This window comes from Podarcis melisellensis (assembly GCF_964234715.1).
Source record: "Podarcis melisellensis genome assembly, chromosome: 2".
Classification (NCBI taxonomy): Eukaryota; Metazoa; Chordata; class Lepidosauria; order Squamata; family Lacertidae; genus Podarcis; species Podarcis melisellensis.
In genome coordinates, this window is record NC_138529.1 from 96,224,876 (window position 1) to 96,242,855 (window position 17,980).

Genomic DNA, 17,980 nt, shown 5'->3' on the forward strand with positions numbered 1-17,980 from the left:
ACTCATCCAGGCAATCTGTGCAGGTAAGCATTCTTCCACAGGACTTCCAAGCCATTGCTAGATCCAGACAAATGGTTCTTAGTTCCGACTCAAGACACTTTGTTGCCTGAGTCCAAATGGTACCCTCCACCCTGCGGGGGCCTGCACTTCAAAAACCTTTGCCCATTGTTGCCTTCCTCTATTAAGCAGATGTTGGATGGCCATCTGTCATGGAAGCTTTAGTTGTGATTCCTGCATTGCAAGGGGTTGGACAGGATGACAATCAGGGTCCCTTCTGTGATTCTATGTCACCAATTATTGCTTGAAGTGGGTCACTTCCCTCTGCTGAATGTTGGGTTTTATCCTATTCTTGGTAGTTATTAGCCCTATTCAGGAATTCAACCTGCATGACCATAAAAGGTGGAGACATCATGGGTCCATAGGAAACTGCCTTATACTGAGTCAAGCCATTGGTCCATCTAGTTCAGTATTGCTTACACTGACTGGCAGTGGCTGTCCAGGGTTTCAGGCAAGGGTCATGCCAGGGATTGAACCTGGGACCTTCTGGGTGCAGAGCAGATGCTCTCTGCCACTGAGCTACAGCCCTCCCAGTTTAGAAAACCCTCATTGTGCAGTGTTCTTGATGGCCAGGAGGGTTCTAAGTGCATTTAGCTGATTGTGTCAAGAATCCCACTCCAGGCGTCCCCAGTCAATGCAGGAAAACCAAGCATGGAGCTGGTGAGGGACAGGGATTCCCCACTGGCCAAACCCACCACATTTTATGCCCCAAATAGACTCCGTTCTTTCTAAGAACCTCCAAAATATATTTAAAAACTCTGTCACACTATTGCCCACTTCCCACCCACCTCCCAAATTAGGCAAGCCTAGTCCTCCAAACTTCCCTTTGTATTTTGCTGCTTTCATCCAAATCCCCATTAAATCTATCACCTGTCTTTCACCAGCGGGTCCCAGGGTGACTTACAATTTAAGATTAAAAACAGGCATACGATCCTTGGGCTAAGATGAAACACATGAGAGAAGCGTGCTTGTAGTACAGTGGTACCTTGGGTTACATACGCTTCAGGTTACAGACTCTGCTAACCCAGAAATAGTGCTTCAGGTTAAGAACTTTGCTTCAGGATAAGAACAGAAATCGGGCTCCAGCGGCGTGGCAGCAGCAGGAGGCCCCATTAGCTAAAGTGGTGCTTCAGGTTAAGAACAGTTTCATGTTAAGTACGGACCTCTGGAACGAATTAAGTACTTAACCCGAGGTACCACTGTACTACAATGGCCTGTACTTTCCTTGCTTCTGCGCCGAGCTCTGCTTTGTACAACCTTGGAACCGAACTAATTCTGCATGGTTTCACCTGCCGCTTGTAATGTTTAATGAAAATAATGGGGAAAAAACTTATTTATTTATTTATTTAAAAAGCATATAAAATTTCAAAATTGAGAACAGTTAAAACAGATTACGACAAAAAGGAATAGGATTGCTCTGAAAACACACAACTCGGGTCAAAGAGCAGAGTAAATAGTTCTTCCTGTTTTGTGTTCTGGGTCAGGGCAAGAAAAAAAGGAAGAGGATGAATGTTCTCAAGTTCTGTTTCTAAAAATAAGACAGCGCCAGCATTTCTCTCCCCCTCCTTTCTCTTGCTGCATCTTAAAACTCTTCCTCAGTTCAATTGAGGGGAGTGGATACAGGTCTTGTCATGAGGCAGGTGGGTGACAATAGCATCCTGCCTCTGTATGGTTCCCACCTAGGCTGAGTTCAATGCCATCCTCTGAAGCCGTCAAGCCTTGCAAGTCAGGAATAAATAAATAACAGAGCGCAACATAAAAGAGAGGCTCCCAAAGGCTGTTCAAGGCACACATTTTGGGCCGCAGCACTTTTCTTCAGCTCCACCAGCAGCAGCTACTTAGTTTTCACACGTCTTTGAGCGCCTGGAGGCCGAGCCGTATAAAGTATTAAATGAAAAGGAAGCCGCATGAATGAGAAGCTGAAAAGCACCATAGCTCGAACGCTCATCTTAAATGCCTTTGAAGATCTCTCCCTCCAAACCTTGCCTGGGAAAAATAAAAAAATCAGAGAGGTGGGGGGGAGGGGGAGGGAAAGAAACTATAAAAACTTCGCCCACTACCACCATCTCCTCCTGCCTCCATACCTCCAGCCCTGTGGGAGTGTTTCACGGAAACCCACTCAAGTAGCGAAACCAAGTAATTAGTACATCTCGCTCAATACGTACCTTTAGAACGAGGGGCAGAATCTACTAAATGCTGTGAAATTTCAATCATTTGCACCATGTCTGAATTAATTAGGTGCGTATCTTGGAGAAGTAAACACACAGCACCATCTTTTTCTGAAGCTTGAGAAAGCTCGCCCTGCTGAAATGGATGCAGGATGCCGTACCAGATGGACCGTTGTGATGCAGCAAACTCCTCCATCAATGCTCTAACTTACCGATGGAGAGGCGAGAGAAATTCAGTTCAGTTTGCAAGGAAGGGCGAACCTCCTGAAGGAACACTTTCTGAAGTGATACACAAACTGAAACAAAGTCACTAGTCAAGTTTCGCGCACCTTTGAATTTTGCAAAGTACTTCTCCAGCCATGTAATACATGTAAAAATGCACATGCTGGGAGTAAATTGTCCATAAAAATGAATATATTGGTGGCAGTAACCTGGAAGAATGCATTATATCGTGGGATTATTTTTTTTAAAAAAATATTTTTTTGCAAAAATGTGTGCATTAGGAGAAATTTGCACTGATATGTTGATGAATTTTCACTAATTGAAAACCGATGTGGGGATGGGCAGAGCTGAGCTTAAGACTGGGAAAATGAGGAAATGAATAGAAATAATGTCCATCCCTACTCAAGGATGGTTGACAGACTCCATTTTTTGCCACTTCCAAGATGAACCAACCAGATTTTCACGAGCTGGACTAATGTGAACATCGGAATTTAGTGATCTATTGAATTTGATGCTTTCTGAATATTGTGGCACAGTTTCTGGTGGAAAAATATCAAAATGTGTCAAGAAAGGAATATTTCCGAGAGAAAGTCCATGTTAAAGATATGCATTTAAATGCATTTTTAAAAAAGACAAAGGGGTGGGGCAGAAGGGGTTTTTGAATGAACATATGCAACATTGACATGAGCTAGAAATGGACTGATTCACTCTTGCTCCAACTGTGTGGCACATCCAATCCAAGGGAGGAGATGCCCTCGTCCAAAACACTCCATAGATTTGCCTAAGATTTGAATGCAAGGGTTAAAATCTAGATCTAGATCATGGGCTCTAAGATCACTACAACTTGTGGTCCTACAGATGCTCTTAGACTTTGACTCCCATCATCCCTGACCATTGGGAGGGCATCAGTTTCCCCACCTGTGATCTAGATGCTACTTTAGATGATACTCAGTGGAGCCAAATCCATTTACTTTATTTCTTTATTACATTTACTGTATTTTTTCGTGTATAACAGGTCCCCATGTATAAGACGGGGACCCCCCCCTCTGGGGACCCCAAATTGAGAAAATGGGGGGAGATTGTATTTGTGTATAAGACGACCCACAATTTTGAACGTAATTTTTAAATAAAAAAACCCTAGTCTTATACACAGAAAAGTACGGTATATACTACCTTTCATCTGAGGATTGCAGTTTACAGTATAAACACACACACACACACACACACACACACACACACAATATAGTAATGAAACAATGTTGTTGCCCCTCAGTTGAAAGAGCCGTAGATGGTTTAATTAGCCAAAGGACTAGGAGGAAGAGGAAATACTTTCGCATGGTGCCTAAAGATATGTAACATAGACACTAGGTGAATCTCCCTGGGGAGAACATTCCACAAATGGGGAGCTACCACAGAAGTGGCCAGTTGCTGCCCTCTGGTCCTCTCTCGTGGAGGAGGCACACGAAGAAGGGCCTCAGATGGTGATTGCAGGGTCTGGTTTGGTTCATATAGGGAGAGGCGGTCCTTGATGTGTTATGGTCCTGAGCTGTTTAAGGCTTTGTAGGTCAAAACCATGGGACGCGGGTGGCACTGTGGGTAAAAGCCTCAGCGCCTAGGACTTGCCGATCATCAGGTCGGCGGTTCGAATCCCCGCGGCGGGGTGCGCTCCCGTCGTTCGGTCCCAGCGCCTGCCAACCTAGCAGTTCGAAAGCACCCCCAGGTGCAAGTCGATAAATAGGGACCGCTTACTAGCGGGAAGGTAAACGGCGTTCCGTGTGCTGCACTGGCTCGCCAGATGCAGCTTGTCACGCTGGCCACGTGACCCGGAAGTGTCTGTGGACAGCGCTGGCTCCCGGCCTATAGAGTGAGATGAGCGCACAACCCTAGAGTCTGTCAAGACTGGCCCGTACCTTTACCTTTACCTTTACCTAGGTCAAAACCAGGACTTTGCATCAGGCCTGGAAACTAATTGGCAGTCAGTGTAATCAGGCCAGGATCAGTGTTATAGGCCTAAACCATCTCACCCAGAGGGCAAACGGTCACCCTGACTGATCCAAGCACCTTGTCCACATCCTTGAGCCTTACCAGCTGAAACTTATCTAGCACAAAAGTACTAGACAGTGCTCTGGACACTGCTTGAGATTCATCTGCTCTAAGAGCGGAGTCAATGTCCCAGCAGATGCCAGCAATTTTATCCTTAAAATGCTTTGCAAATAAGTCACAGTGGAATACTTTGAATTCTTCAAATGAAGCACTGCTACCCAACCTGATTAAAAGCTGAGTTTGTGCTTGGTGATGTTTTCTGCACATTCATAACAAAGCCTTCAGTCATAGCTTAATTTCTTTTTACTCTGCTGGTATTTCAAAGCAGAGTGAATCTAGTCAACAATGTGGTGGGGAGGGCTAATTGTTAGGGCTCTTTGCACATATTTTTAGGTGGGGGCCTAGGGTTCTATTTGTTTTTTTTGTAACGAAAATGATCATACACGTAGCTCAGTAGGTTAGAGCATGATGTTCATAACGCCAAACTTGCAGGTTTGATCCCTCTAAAGGACAGCTGCATATTCCTGCTTTGTAGGAGGTTGAAATAGATGATCCTCAGTGTCCCTTCCAACTCTGTGATTCTATGAGAAATCTTTGAAATGTGAGACACAGGTGTTGCAAACATGGGCAACATGATGCATCTATCATCAGCCCAAATTACTGTATTTTTCGCTCTATAAGACACACTTTTTCCCTCCTAAAAAGTAAGGGGAAATGTGTGTGCGTCTTAAGGAAGCGAATGCAGGCTGCACAGCTATCCCAGAAGCCAGAACAGCGAGAGGGATCACTGCACACAATCCCTCTTGCTCTTCTGGCTTCGGGGATAGCCACGCAAAGCCTCTTGAGTGCAGCGGGAGCGCTCCTGCCTCTTTGCTCAAGAGGCTTTGCGTTGCTTTCTTGCTTCTTGTTTTCCTCCTCTAAAAACTAGGTGCGTCTTATGGTAGGGGGCATCTTATAGAGCGAAAAATACAGTAGCTGTGGCTCCCTGTTGACTGAACAGTTGGTGGTAACTCCAGGTGTAGGTGTTTGCTGCACAATGTGAATGGAGTAAGTCATTCTGTGCTGGGATATTCTGACTTACAGACTTACCACTGCAGTTTCACACTTACCTGGGTGTGAATGCCACTGAACACGTGAGATTTATTTCTGAATAAGCAGGCATAGGATGGCACCATAAATTTGTGCCTGCTGGATGAAGAGGGCAAGATTCTGAAGAAGAGGGGCCGGCCCCACCATTAAGCAGCGTGGGGCAGTTGCCTCAGGTGCCAAATGATGGAAGGTGGGAAGTGGTGGTAAGATATTGGAGGACAAAACTGTGTGTGCTTGACACTGCTTCCCCTACAACCCCTAAGTGAAGCTGCTGCCTGCCTGGTGGAGGATGGTGATCTGTTGAACTGTCAATCTGGCTGGCTTCTGTACAAGCAGTTCTATTTTTCTAGAAAAAGAGGTGCCGGAACTGAGTTCCAGTGAGTTCCAGCTGAAAAAAGTCCTGACTTTACCCAGTTTTATTGTGCTGAGGACATCCTACTTCTCTTTTGTTCTGAAACTGGCTGGTGGGGATGGAAACTTAGCAGTGTATATACAGTAATACCTGAGGTGTATGTAGGAGAAAGTAAACATTTCAAAACCCTCAATATCCCCAGGTGGTGTTGAGAACCTCCCATGCTTGAAACCTTGGAGAAACAATATGCTTATACGTATGCTACATATATCCTATACACATCTGCACAGATGTAAGAACCACTGAGCGTAATGGACTTACTCTGAAGTTGGGACCTGTGAGACTATCATTTTTCCCTGTTGGAGAAACTGGGAGGGAATGCTATCTTGTTCTTTGCCTCAGGCAGCAAAATGCCTTGGGCTGGCCCTGTTGGGGAAGATCTAATAACAGAGAAGATGTTACAAACGGTGGGTGAAGAAGAACTAAGATACATCATCATCTAGTAAACCAAATGGGCACTGCCAGCTTGAAGGGCACCAATAACATTTGGGAGATGGGGAGAATGGTTCTTTTCTACTCCCTTTCTGTGAGAGCAGACAAGTTGGCAACAACTGTGTAGAGATTTCCAACCCCCCATACAATCCAGGCCCATCAATCATTAGAGTGACTGAACTGGACTGAAAACAACAACAACAACAGCCAATGCTAGTTGCTATTCATTGAACTGATTTATGGTTCTGGACATGGGACAAATGAGCAGACATCAGCCGCGTCTGCTTTTGTTTCCATTTCTCTTGGAATTCTCTGACATTCTTAGTAGTAGAGCACATGCTTTGCCTGCAAGGGGTCCCAGATTCAATTCCTGGCATTTCCAGGAAGGGCTGGGAAAGACTCCTTTGTCTGAAACATTGGAGATTGCTGCCAATCAACGTAGACAAAACTGAGCTAGATGTAGCAACAAAATGATTTGGTAAAACGATCTCACTTTGGGGAAGACTGTCGCTTGGTGGTAGAGGACATGCTTTGCGTTCAGAAGGTCCAAGGTTCGGGTAGGACTGGGAGAAACCCATCTGCTGACCTGGCTCAAGATAAAAGGTATCCTCCAATGTTCCTTCCCCAGTCTAAGGCAATTAGACACAGGTGGCACTGTGGGTTAAACCACTGAGCCTCCTGGCTTGCCGATCAGAAGGTCAGCGGTTTGAATCCCCGCAATTGCGTGAGCTCCCGTTGCTTGGTCCCTGCTCCTGCCAAACTAGCAGTTTGAAAGCATGTCAAAGCGCAAGTGGATAAATAGGTACCGCTCTGGTGGGAAGGTAAACGGCGTTTCCGTGCTCTGCTCTGGTTCGCCAGAAGTGGCTTAGTCATGCTGGCCACATGACCCGGAAGCTGTACACCAGCTCCCTCAGCCAGTAAAGCGAGATGAGTGCCGCAACCCCAGAGTTGTCCGCAACTGGACCTAATGGTCAGGGGTCCCTTTACCTTTACCTTTAATGTCCCTTCCCCAGTCTAAGGCAGTTTTCTCTGTTCCTAAAGGGACTTCCAGGTACAGCTCACACTGCCGGCTTATTGATTACAAGTTGATTTGTCAGTGCCTGGGGACCAAACGCCATGTGTTAAGTCCTTCTCGGCTGAAGCCAGGACGTCGAACAGCATGCCATGTTTTAAACGTCCCGACAAATAAAAGATGCCAGAAAGGAGACGTTGCTTCATAAGGATGCCCGATCTGAGAGATAGATCATTTTGCGCATTTTCAGTCTGAAGGGAGAGAATTAGATTTGCTCGGTATGCTGCAAAATATTAATCCTAAAATATCAAATTGACTTGGTGAATGGCCTCAGGTGTTTGGGTGTTTGAAATAATGGAATTTTCTCTGCATTTGTGCAGTTATTATATCAGCGGTGAGATTCCCACCTCCTCCAAAACTGGCTGCAAAAGCTAATATGTCAATTGTCTGTCCCTTGTTCATATTTCTGGTACAGAAATAGATAATACGGTCTCATACATTGCCTATATGTGAAGATCTAACTATTCCCCTTCTTTCTTGCTGGGATCTAGACTTGCCACTCTGCAAAGAGAAAGGGGAAGGTGGAAATAATCAGGATTCCCCTGAAACTCCCTGCAACATCTCCCTTGCTTTCCTGCAGGGTCCTTAATTCCACACACCCCTAGATCAGCTTTTCAGGGGTCATAGAAGGTTGCGGGGAGGAGTGGGGGGGATCAGTGAAAAGGCCTCCTTGCAGCCTTCCCCAAGTGGCCACTCATTACAAGTTTTGGTGCAGCCTATGGACTCTATAGGAAGATCTGTCTGAGATTAGTTCCTCTAGTTGACAAGCAGCCAGCACATCATTTTGTTATGGTTAGCAACCCAGAGGCCACAGCAGTTCCATATGCCCATGGGAAGTGTCGCTCCTTGTGCTTTTGAGTGGCAACATTCATATCTCATGGGATGCTTTTTCCTGCACTTCAGGGATGATTCTTTGAAGAAGAAGAAGAAGAAGAAGAAGAAGAAGAAGAAGAAGAAGAAGAAGAAGAAGAAGAAGAAGAAGAAGAGGAGGAGGAGGAGGAGGAGGAGGAGGAGTTTGGATTTGATATCCCGCTTTATCACTACCCGAAGGAGTCTCAAAGCAGCTAACATTCTCCTTTCCCTTCCTCCCCCACAACAAACAATCTGTGAGGTGAGTGGGGCTGAGAGACTTCAAAGAAGTGTGACTGGCCCAAGGTCACCCAGCAGCTGCATGTGGAGGAGCGGAGATGCGAACCCGGTTCACCAGATTACGAGACTACCGCTCTTAACCACTACACCACACTGGAAAGGCCCTGTGATTTGGATTTTGGAGCCCAGTGTGCACCACTATTCATAAACTCACATCTTAGATTTACATTTGTGGGTACCACAGTGATGGGGAATCTCATGTCTGGGGGCCAAATGTTGCCTTCAAGTCATCTCTGTTTGGCCTTTCAGACTTGTTTCCTGGCCCTGCCTCTGTCCTGCCTCCCACCACCCCTCTCCATGTTCTCCTCAACTTTTTTTGGCCTGGCTGGAATGTGTCCTTGAGACATGATCAGGCCTCTTGCTTGCCAGGATAAAGGGTGAGGGATGGAGGTGTGTGTGTGTAGAACATGAAACATCTGACTTTTGAGTGGTTAGCATGTATACTTTCCATACAGGGGTAAGATCCATTTTTGCATCCACCTTTTGCCTCTGGCCAAACCTACATTGGCACGCAGCTCCTGGAAGGTTGCCTAAGAAAGAGTGTGTCCTTGAGGCTTAAGAAGGTTCCCTAACCATGAACTACTGCCCTTGATATGTCCTCCCTTGATGGGCTTATAGCTGAAAAGTCTCCATGGAAAAAGATGTGTTTGAAAAGATGTCAGGTGATATGAAGTCTTTGATGTTTGATTTGTGATGATGGTTTCAGACATGAGAAGGCAACATAAAGTGCGAACTTCATTCCCACAAGAAGTTTTGGTTGTGTTTGGTGAAATGTGGGATTAGTCTTGTAGTTATTTAGACATTCCTTTATGCAGGGACATACATTGAAAATACATCCAAAATGGTCTCATTAGATAGGACGATGCTTTTGTGGGCCTCAGCAATCTGTTGCAGCTTATCGACCTGACAGTCACCTTCGCATGCAGAAATGTCAATGGTAGTTCAACCTGTTTCCAGACTTACCTCTTATTGTCTTCTGGACGTTTACAGGAGTTATCAGTAGAAGGTTTAAAAAGCAATTTCTCTCCTGTTGCTGTTGAAAGTGGTGGCTGGTTTCCCCTTTGCGTTCTGAACTTCTTCTGACATTGTCCACTGAGCCTCTCGTGTAGTTGCACTTAAAGGCGACAATAGTGCCAACATGAAGCAATCATGTTGCTGAACAGCCAGAAACACACAAAGGGCAAGCATATTTTTTAACACTCTTCTCTCCAACTCCCCAATCCAGCATGAGAGGAAAAAAGCATACAGTACATACATATGAGCATAACTTTAAGGGATAACAGAATATATATTCAGACACGAATTTTATATCTCTATATCTATCTATCATCTATCTATCTATATCCATCTATCTATCAACCATCTATCTATCTATCTATCTATCTATCTATCTATCTATCTATCTATCTATCTATCTATCTATCTATCTATCTATATTATCTATCTATCTATCTATCTATCTATCTATCTATCTATCTATCTATCTATCTATCTATCTATCATCTATCTATCATCTATCTATCTATCTATCTATCTATCTATCTATCTATCATCTATCTATCTATCTATCTATCTATCTATCTATCTATCTATCTATTATCTATCATCTATCTATCATCTATCTATCTCTATCATCTATCTATCAAGCTAGCTCTATCTATCTATCTATCTATCTATCTATCTATCTATCTATCTATCTATATCTATCTATCTATCTATCTATCTATCTATCTATCTATCTATCTATCTATCTATATCTATCTATCTATCTATCATCTATCTATATCTATCTATCATCTATCTATCTATATCTATCTATCTATCTATCTATCTATCTATCTATCTATCTATCTATCTATCATCTATCTATCTATCTATCTATCTATCATCTATCTATCATCTATCTATCTCTATCTATCATCTATCTATCTATCTATATCTATCTATCTATCTATCTATCTATCTCTATCTATCTATCTATCTATCTATCTATCTATCTATCTATCTATCATCTATCTATCTATCTATCTATCTATCTATCTATCTATCTATCTATCATCTATCTATCTATCTATCTATCTATCTATCATCTATCTATCTATCATCTATCTATCTATCTATCTATCTATCTATCTATCTATCTATCTATTATCTATCATCTATCATCTATCTATCTATCTCTATCATCTATCTATCAAGCTAGCTCTATCTATCTATCTATCTATCTATCTATCTATCTATCATCTATCTATCTATCATCTATCTATCATCTATCTATCATCTATCTATCATCTATCTATCATCTATCTATCTATCATCTATCTATCATCTATCTATCTCTATCATCTATCTATCTATCATCTATCTATCTATCTATCTATCTATCTATCTATCTATCTATCTATCATCTATCTATCATCTATCTATCATCTAGCTAGCTAGCTAGCTTTCATCTATCTATAATTATCAGTAATTCTCAAGGTTATTAACTTGATTTCCCTGCCTTCTGCTTACACAATGGGCTTCCCCTTCCTTGTCTTCTCTCACATGCCACCCCGCTCTGCTCCAAGGGGTCCCCCAACCCTCTGGAGAATTTGAAGGTGCATGGGAGGCTGAATGGGGAGGAGAGGAAAGATCTGTTGTGCAAGCATCAGATACACCCCTTTATTTCTATCCTTTTGGAAACTCCCCAAATTATATTCATTCATTTCATTTCATTTTTATCCTGCCTTTCTTCCGACACTGAATGCAAAGTGGCTTGAGTTATTTCCGAGTGAATTTGACATCAGCTTGGCAGGGCTCACCCATCCATACTCAAGAATTTGCATGTTCAGGGAAGCCTGAACATGTAGGCTGTCACTAAAGACCTGCACAGTATTTGTGGAAATCCTCACAACCATTCTGAGGTGGAAAGGCAACCGCAAGGGGACTACAGTTTTCAAGTGACAAAGCAGCCTTCTGAAATTTCCCCCCTATCTGGTAATGCCATTTGATGGCTATTTACAGGGTTATGATAACTTAGACCACAATCCAGCACAGATTCAGGCATTACAAAGCCCACTAAATAATTTTTTGGGATATACCATGAAACAGAAAGCTTTGTATCCAACAGCACATCCTTAAAGTTTATTTAACTTTAAAGATTAGCACTTCTGCTGTTGGCTGTGGAAGTCCCTGAAGAATGTAACACAACACCTAGTGCTGCTGGTTTAATATACAGTGTCATGAGAATGACAACTTTTTAATATATTTCTCTACATATCAAGGTGCAGAAGCTGTTGTCTTGGAGATGGACAACAGCTGAGGCTGGGACAGAATGTTCTGCCCTTCCTCTGTACAGGATAAATCTGATTAGTATAGTTGATGTGTGGGTGTATTGAGAGGTGACAGCAAGCTGAAAACAGTATAACAGAGTACAGTATATAAAGATTTTCCATTGTCCTGCTCTCTTTGAAATTCCACTCATTTGGCATAAGGATCACATGTGGGAGCAGAGGTTAGGAGATGACCCAGGGAAGTCTTCAGGCTGATTAAGGACAACCTCCATGCCAAGTTCTCAAGGGTCTAAGTTCTCAAGCATATTGCAGTGGCTTCCATGGTAACATCAAAAGTGCTCATAGGATTTTGGGTCACTGAGAGAGGACACACATTTGGAAATTTCTGATATTTCATTTTCAGAGGCTGGTGCCACAGAACCACCCAGAATAGTTTGGTGTTTTGGCATGAGAATTGTTTTAAAAAGAGAGGGATACAGTGGTACCTTGGGTTACAGACACTTCAGGTTACAGACTCTGCTAACCCAGAAATAGTACCTCGGCTTAAGAACTTTACTTCAGGATGAGAACAGAAATTGCACTGTGGAGGCGCAGCAGCAGCGGGAGGCCCTATTAGCTAAAGTGGTACCTCATGTTAAGAACAGTTTCAGGTTAAGAATGGACCTCTAGAACGAATTAAGTTCTTAAGCCGAGGTACCACTGTAATCCCAACAGAGGAAAAACAATACATGCACTCTGGTTGCATTTTCCCTTTAAAAAGTTCACATGTCAAATGCTCAAAGACCTCTTGAACACCTTTAAGTTTAAAGAGCAGTAGTTGTGTTGTAAAATTCTGCAGAGCCTCTTTCCATGTGTGGTTCAATATGCTATTATGACTTGGGCCCCAAATAGCTGAAAGGCTGCCTGCTGACTCACAGACTCTCTCAAGTGTCTCTTGCTAATTATGCTGTCCTTGGAAACACAGGAGTAATGGCCTGAGAGACAGAGTTTTCTCTGTGGTACCTCCCCAAAAGGTTGAACTCCCTCTACATAGAAGTGCATCAAGTATCCTTATTATATGATTCACATCATTTGCTGAAGACACACCTCTTTACCCAGGTCTTTGCAAGCTAAGACTTATGTGTTTTTTGTAAGGCCACCTCTATGGCTTGATGTATGTGCTTTGCTTTGTTTTCAATTGTTTTATTGGATTTTAATTTTGCACATTCACATGGATGTATCCCCACCTCAGGAATTTATGGTAAAGGGTGGATAAGAAATCTCATAAATAAAGAAACCTTTGCACACAAATTCAGCTCCAGCTCAGTTTTCTCTAAAACTGGTTGCACTGCACTGGCAGGAATGCTGTATCCAGGAAGAGTCACATGCATATTGAATGGGCCAGTTCTGCCAGCCTGACAAGGGTGTTCTTCTTACTATTCCTTGGTCAGTAAGATGTTAAAAGTCTCAAGTCCGACCAAACTGCCCCCATGAATATTGGGGCCCACACATTGCTGCTCAAGTAAATGGATATAATCTGAGCGGTTGACATCAGGGTGTTGTTTAGCTACATGGGTGCGGGCAATCCCGCTTATATTTCATTACACAATTGCTGTAAGTTTAAAGTGACAACCACTGAAAGTTCTTAAAGTGCATTGCTTTTTGGTAATGCAATCTTGGAAAGGAAAACGTTATGTACCTTCTGATTCTTGAACCCATCCAACGCCCAAACCACTTTGCCCCTCTTTCAGAGATGCGTGACGTATTACACCATCTTGGTTCCATTCCAACATGGCCTTACACCCTAGATTTGGGATTTATTCATTTTTTTTACTACTATTGCCATCACCGTGGCTGAAACACAGCAGGAAAACCTTGAACCAGTACAAATTCCAGGGTCTTTCCCCACTTACCATTTATGGTGGTATAATTGCTGTTTGTTCCAACATTTTTAAGCCTGATTAACTGCACCTTTGGTCACATGTTGCTGTTATCAGAGAGGGAGTGTGGGGTTTACCTGGTCATACTAAGGGCAGGTTGTGCCCGAATAGATAAAAGTTATGTGGCTGTAGTCACACCCCTTGCATAACCTTGTGTCCTTCCAGCCAGTAATTGTCAGTGTTATAAACATGTTCATGAGGATAGCCCTTTCACAGCTTTTTAAAAATTATTATTAGCATTCCAAAATTCTAATCTTGTTGGAGTATAGATTAGAGGGTCTGTCTGGTCTATGATGAACCTGACTGCTGTCGCAGGCAATACTTTGGCTCAGCACCATCATCCCCATTTGCCATAGTTCTCCTCTGAACTGAGCTTGCAAACTGACAGCTGGGACCAGTCAGAGGGAAGTGGCATGGAAGAAAAGTCTCACCAACCATGTCCACCAGCTCTCACCCCCTCCACAAGCTGGAAACCCAACAACTATTTCACTATAAACACTAAGTGTGGAAAGGACTCTCCTTGCTTGGAGGTTTTTATGCAGAAGTTGGGTGGCCATCTGTCATGGATGCTTTAGTTGAAATCCCAGCATTGCAAGAGAATGGAGTAGATGAACCTCTGAGTAGATAACCTTCTATCCTAATCAAATACAGTGAAACAGCCCTCATGCGTGGTTGAGCAAACAACACAAGGCATTGAAGTTAGCAACCAACTTTTCTTTTCTTTTTTTACTAGGATTGTCTATACCAGCTATACAAAGTCTGTAGACAATGATCTGTACAGCGCTTCTTTAATAAGGTAGCCCGCAGTCTACCCAAAGTCTGCCAAATAAACCTCTGAACGTAGACTGTGCGTTTCCCCCCCAAGTGTCAAGAGTCATCTTTCTCTTCTCTGTGGGACAACTGATGCCCCCCCCAAAAGACGTCCTTGGAAGAAAGTAGAACCGGCATTACATATCAATTAAGTATAAAGTATGGTTAATGTAAGCAAAGCCAGCATGCTATTGTTGCACGAGGAGGGAAAGAAAAGAAAAGGACTCCAGAACACAGGAAAATGGAACGGTGGAATTTCCTTGAATGTCCGGTTGAAATAATAGGAACCATAATAAAAAAGAAGAAGCAACATTCCAGTTCTTTTGTCAGAAGTCATCTTGCTTTATGTTCTTTTCCAGTTGTCTTCTTGATCTCCAAAACGTCTGTGCATTTTTTTTAAAAAAAGGTTACAAAGCAGTTGCAGCAAAGTGTGGCTTCTGCTCATTTTTTTTTTTTAAGAGTCAGGCTTTATTTCAAAATATCTCATATATTTATATATATTTTAATGATACGAAGAAAAACTGTAGATCCACACTTGTAGGTCTGTTTTTCATATTCCAACATCAGGAAGCTTGCTTCTCAGTAACTGCTTTTTTATTTCCTTATTTCCTTTCACCCTCTTTTCCATTCACTGTTGTCAAATGTGATGCGCTGCTTTTCTGGGGCATTTGACTCCACACAAGTAAACCACTGTAGTTTGCTCTGGTACAGAGTTAAAGTGCAAATAAATTAAAAAAATCCCATTTGGCTTGTAAAAGCTGGAGATGGTTTAAAGATTTCTGTCCTCTTATCTGTCAGGGGTTCCCTTCACTGGCTGCTGTCGGAAGATGTTTTGTTAGGTTCTCGGATGAATCTGTAACAACAAAATGCACAAGAAGAAATTATACTCAGTTCCTTGAAAAACATCTTGATCCTCCAATTGGTTGGCGGAAGTTCCTCCTCCTCTATTGCAGCATGACGAGGAGACTAGGGAAGAGTATGGATTGGAAAGTAAGCAAGAATTGCTGCCCTGAGATATAATAACCATTTGAAAGCTTTAGTATTGGTGCCCCCAATTCTTATTCACATGCAACATCATAACAAGAATATCTTAAGCAACGTACTTTCCCCACCTGATGGAAATTTCTTGGAACCATTCAAGAATGGTGCTATGTACACTTAGCAGATTCCACAGCCTCACCAAACCATCAGTGCCCCATGGTCTATAACAGGAGTAGTCAATGTTGTGCCCTTCATCTTGTGTTGGATGGCAAGTCATAGCAGCCCCTGCCAGCATGGCCAATGATCAGGAAATTATATGGGTTGCTGTTCAAGCAACATTGGGAAGTCCCCATGTTGGCTGTCTCTGGTCCATAAAGACCATTATAAAAACGTTTCAAATCAAGTAGATGTCATTTCTTAAGGCAAGGCACATGAAGAGCATCTCCTTTTTGTTCTATCCAGCTTTGGTGCACTGAACACAGAGAAGAGACAGCCGTGGATATTGTTGCAGTTTCAATGAGGAGGCTTCTGTGGGTGGACCACCTGCTCTTCTCATAGATCTCCCTCTCTCCACCCATGGATCTCTTTCTCCACCCGCAGAATCCTCCCTGAGACCGTAGGATTGCACCCTTAACTAATGAAAAACCGTGCTCAGATTTAAGATGGTAGAATCAAGCATGATGGCATGAAAGGCAGTTCTGTGCATGTCTACTCCAAAGTAAACTTCACTGAGTTCAGAAGATTTAATTCCCAAGGAAGTGTGATCAGGACTGCAGTGAAAAGGAACTCTGAAGAATCTAGAGGTGAAAACCGACAGATATTCTAAGCCTGGTGGGAGTGATAAACAAGCTGGAATATGTGCAGAGGATGGCAACCAAGATGATCAAGGGTCTGGAAACCAAGCCTTAAAAGCAGTGGTTGAAGGAGCTGGGTATGGTTAGCCTGGAAAAGAGGAAACTAAGAAGAGATATGATAGCCACCTTCAAATATCTGAAGGGCTGTCACATAGGAGATGCAACAAACATGTTTTCTCCTACTCTGGAGGGCAGGACTCAAATCAATGGTGTCAAGTGACAAGAATGGAGATTCTGACCAGGAAGAACTTTCTGACCGTAAGAGCTGTTTGACAGTGGAACGGTCTCCCTTGGGAGGTTGTAGACTCTCCTTCCTCAGATGGTTTAAGTAGAGGTTGGATAGTCATCTGTCATGGATGCTTTAGTTGAAATTTCTGCATTGCAGAGGGTTGGATTAGATGACCCTTAGGGGAACCTTCCAACTCTACAATTCTATGATGTGCACATATATTAACAGCCCACAAATAGCCCAGAATTAGATGTGAGCTGATATCTCAAATTAAAATGGCTGGATTACTATTCCCATAATTTTTTTACCATTGGCCATATTGACTGTGGTTAATGATAGGAGTTGTTATCCAACTGGAGTGCCACAAGTCCCCCATCACTGGCCTATTCCATTATTATTTCATTTAAGAGGATTCCTAAGGCATTAAGATAAAATCAGATAAGCAGAATGTGGTGATCATCCCATTGTGGAATGCACTGAATGTGTGAATTCAAGCCACTACCACCACACTTTGTCCACTTAGGAGTCTCTGTTTCCTAAGATACTCTGGGCATAGAATCACCACCTTGGCTCTGGTCCAAGAATCCCCCACTCCTGACAGATGGCATGTGGTGCAGGTGAACAGGGTAGAACAGGCTCAGAGAGCTTGTTGAGCGGGCGGATAGAGAAAGCACACATGAATGGGAGGCAAAGAAAGAGGTCTTTCATTTCGGCTCCCTCCTTCTAAGCATTAAAGCCTGAACTTTGACACTGGACTCTTGTAGTACATCTTGTTCCCATGAAAGACTTGAACTTGGTGAAGCAATGCTTTTTTTATTATTATCGATTCGGCTTTTGATGGTAAGTGTGAGCTCCAAATAGCTCTTCTTTTGTCCGGAGAAATAAAATAGGTCAACAAGCAACTCAAGAGTTGGTGTTCTGGATGGGACCTTTAAGTGTGAGGTCCCGGTTATTTTTCCATTTCCTTTTGGATGCTTGCCATTTTGCATAATGAGGGTGAGGCCTAGTTGTGGGGTGGATGAGGGGCAACCTTCCCTGGCCACAGAATGTGCAGTGGTACAAATGGGTATTGAATATCACCTATCATGGTAATGGTTACTTAAAGTGCATTTTTATCTGAACTTATTCAGAAGCGAGGCCCAATATATTCAATAGGCATAATCTCAAGGTAGTGTGCATAGGATTGCACTCTTTTGTTTTTATTTTCAGTATGATATAATTAAGTGTGCTTTCCCAGTGTCAGGAGAAAAGCTGGATATGAAATTATT

The 17,980-nt window shown here is 42.9% G+C and overlaps 1 protein-coding gene across 1 annotated transcript in view; it reads right to left on the reverse strand.

Annotated features, from left to right (window-relative positions):
• Nucleotides 1-14,537: 14,537 nt before the first annotated feature.
• The window catches only part of TAFA1 (TAFA chemokine like family member 1), a 339,980-nt gene continuing 336,537 nt past the window's right edge, over nucleotides 14,538-17,980 (reverse strand). Inside the window, exon 5 of the mRNA XM_081903462.1 lies at nucleotides 14,538-15,501. Within this exon, the coding sequence (XP_081759588.1) occupies nucleotides 15,484-15,501 (18 nt within the window). The 3' untranslated portion in view covers nucleotides 14,538-15,483. The remainder of the gene's footprint in view (nucleotides 15,502-17,980) is intronic.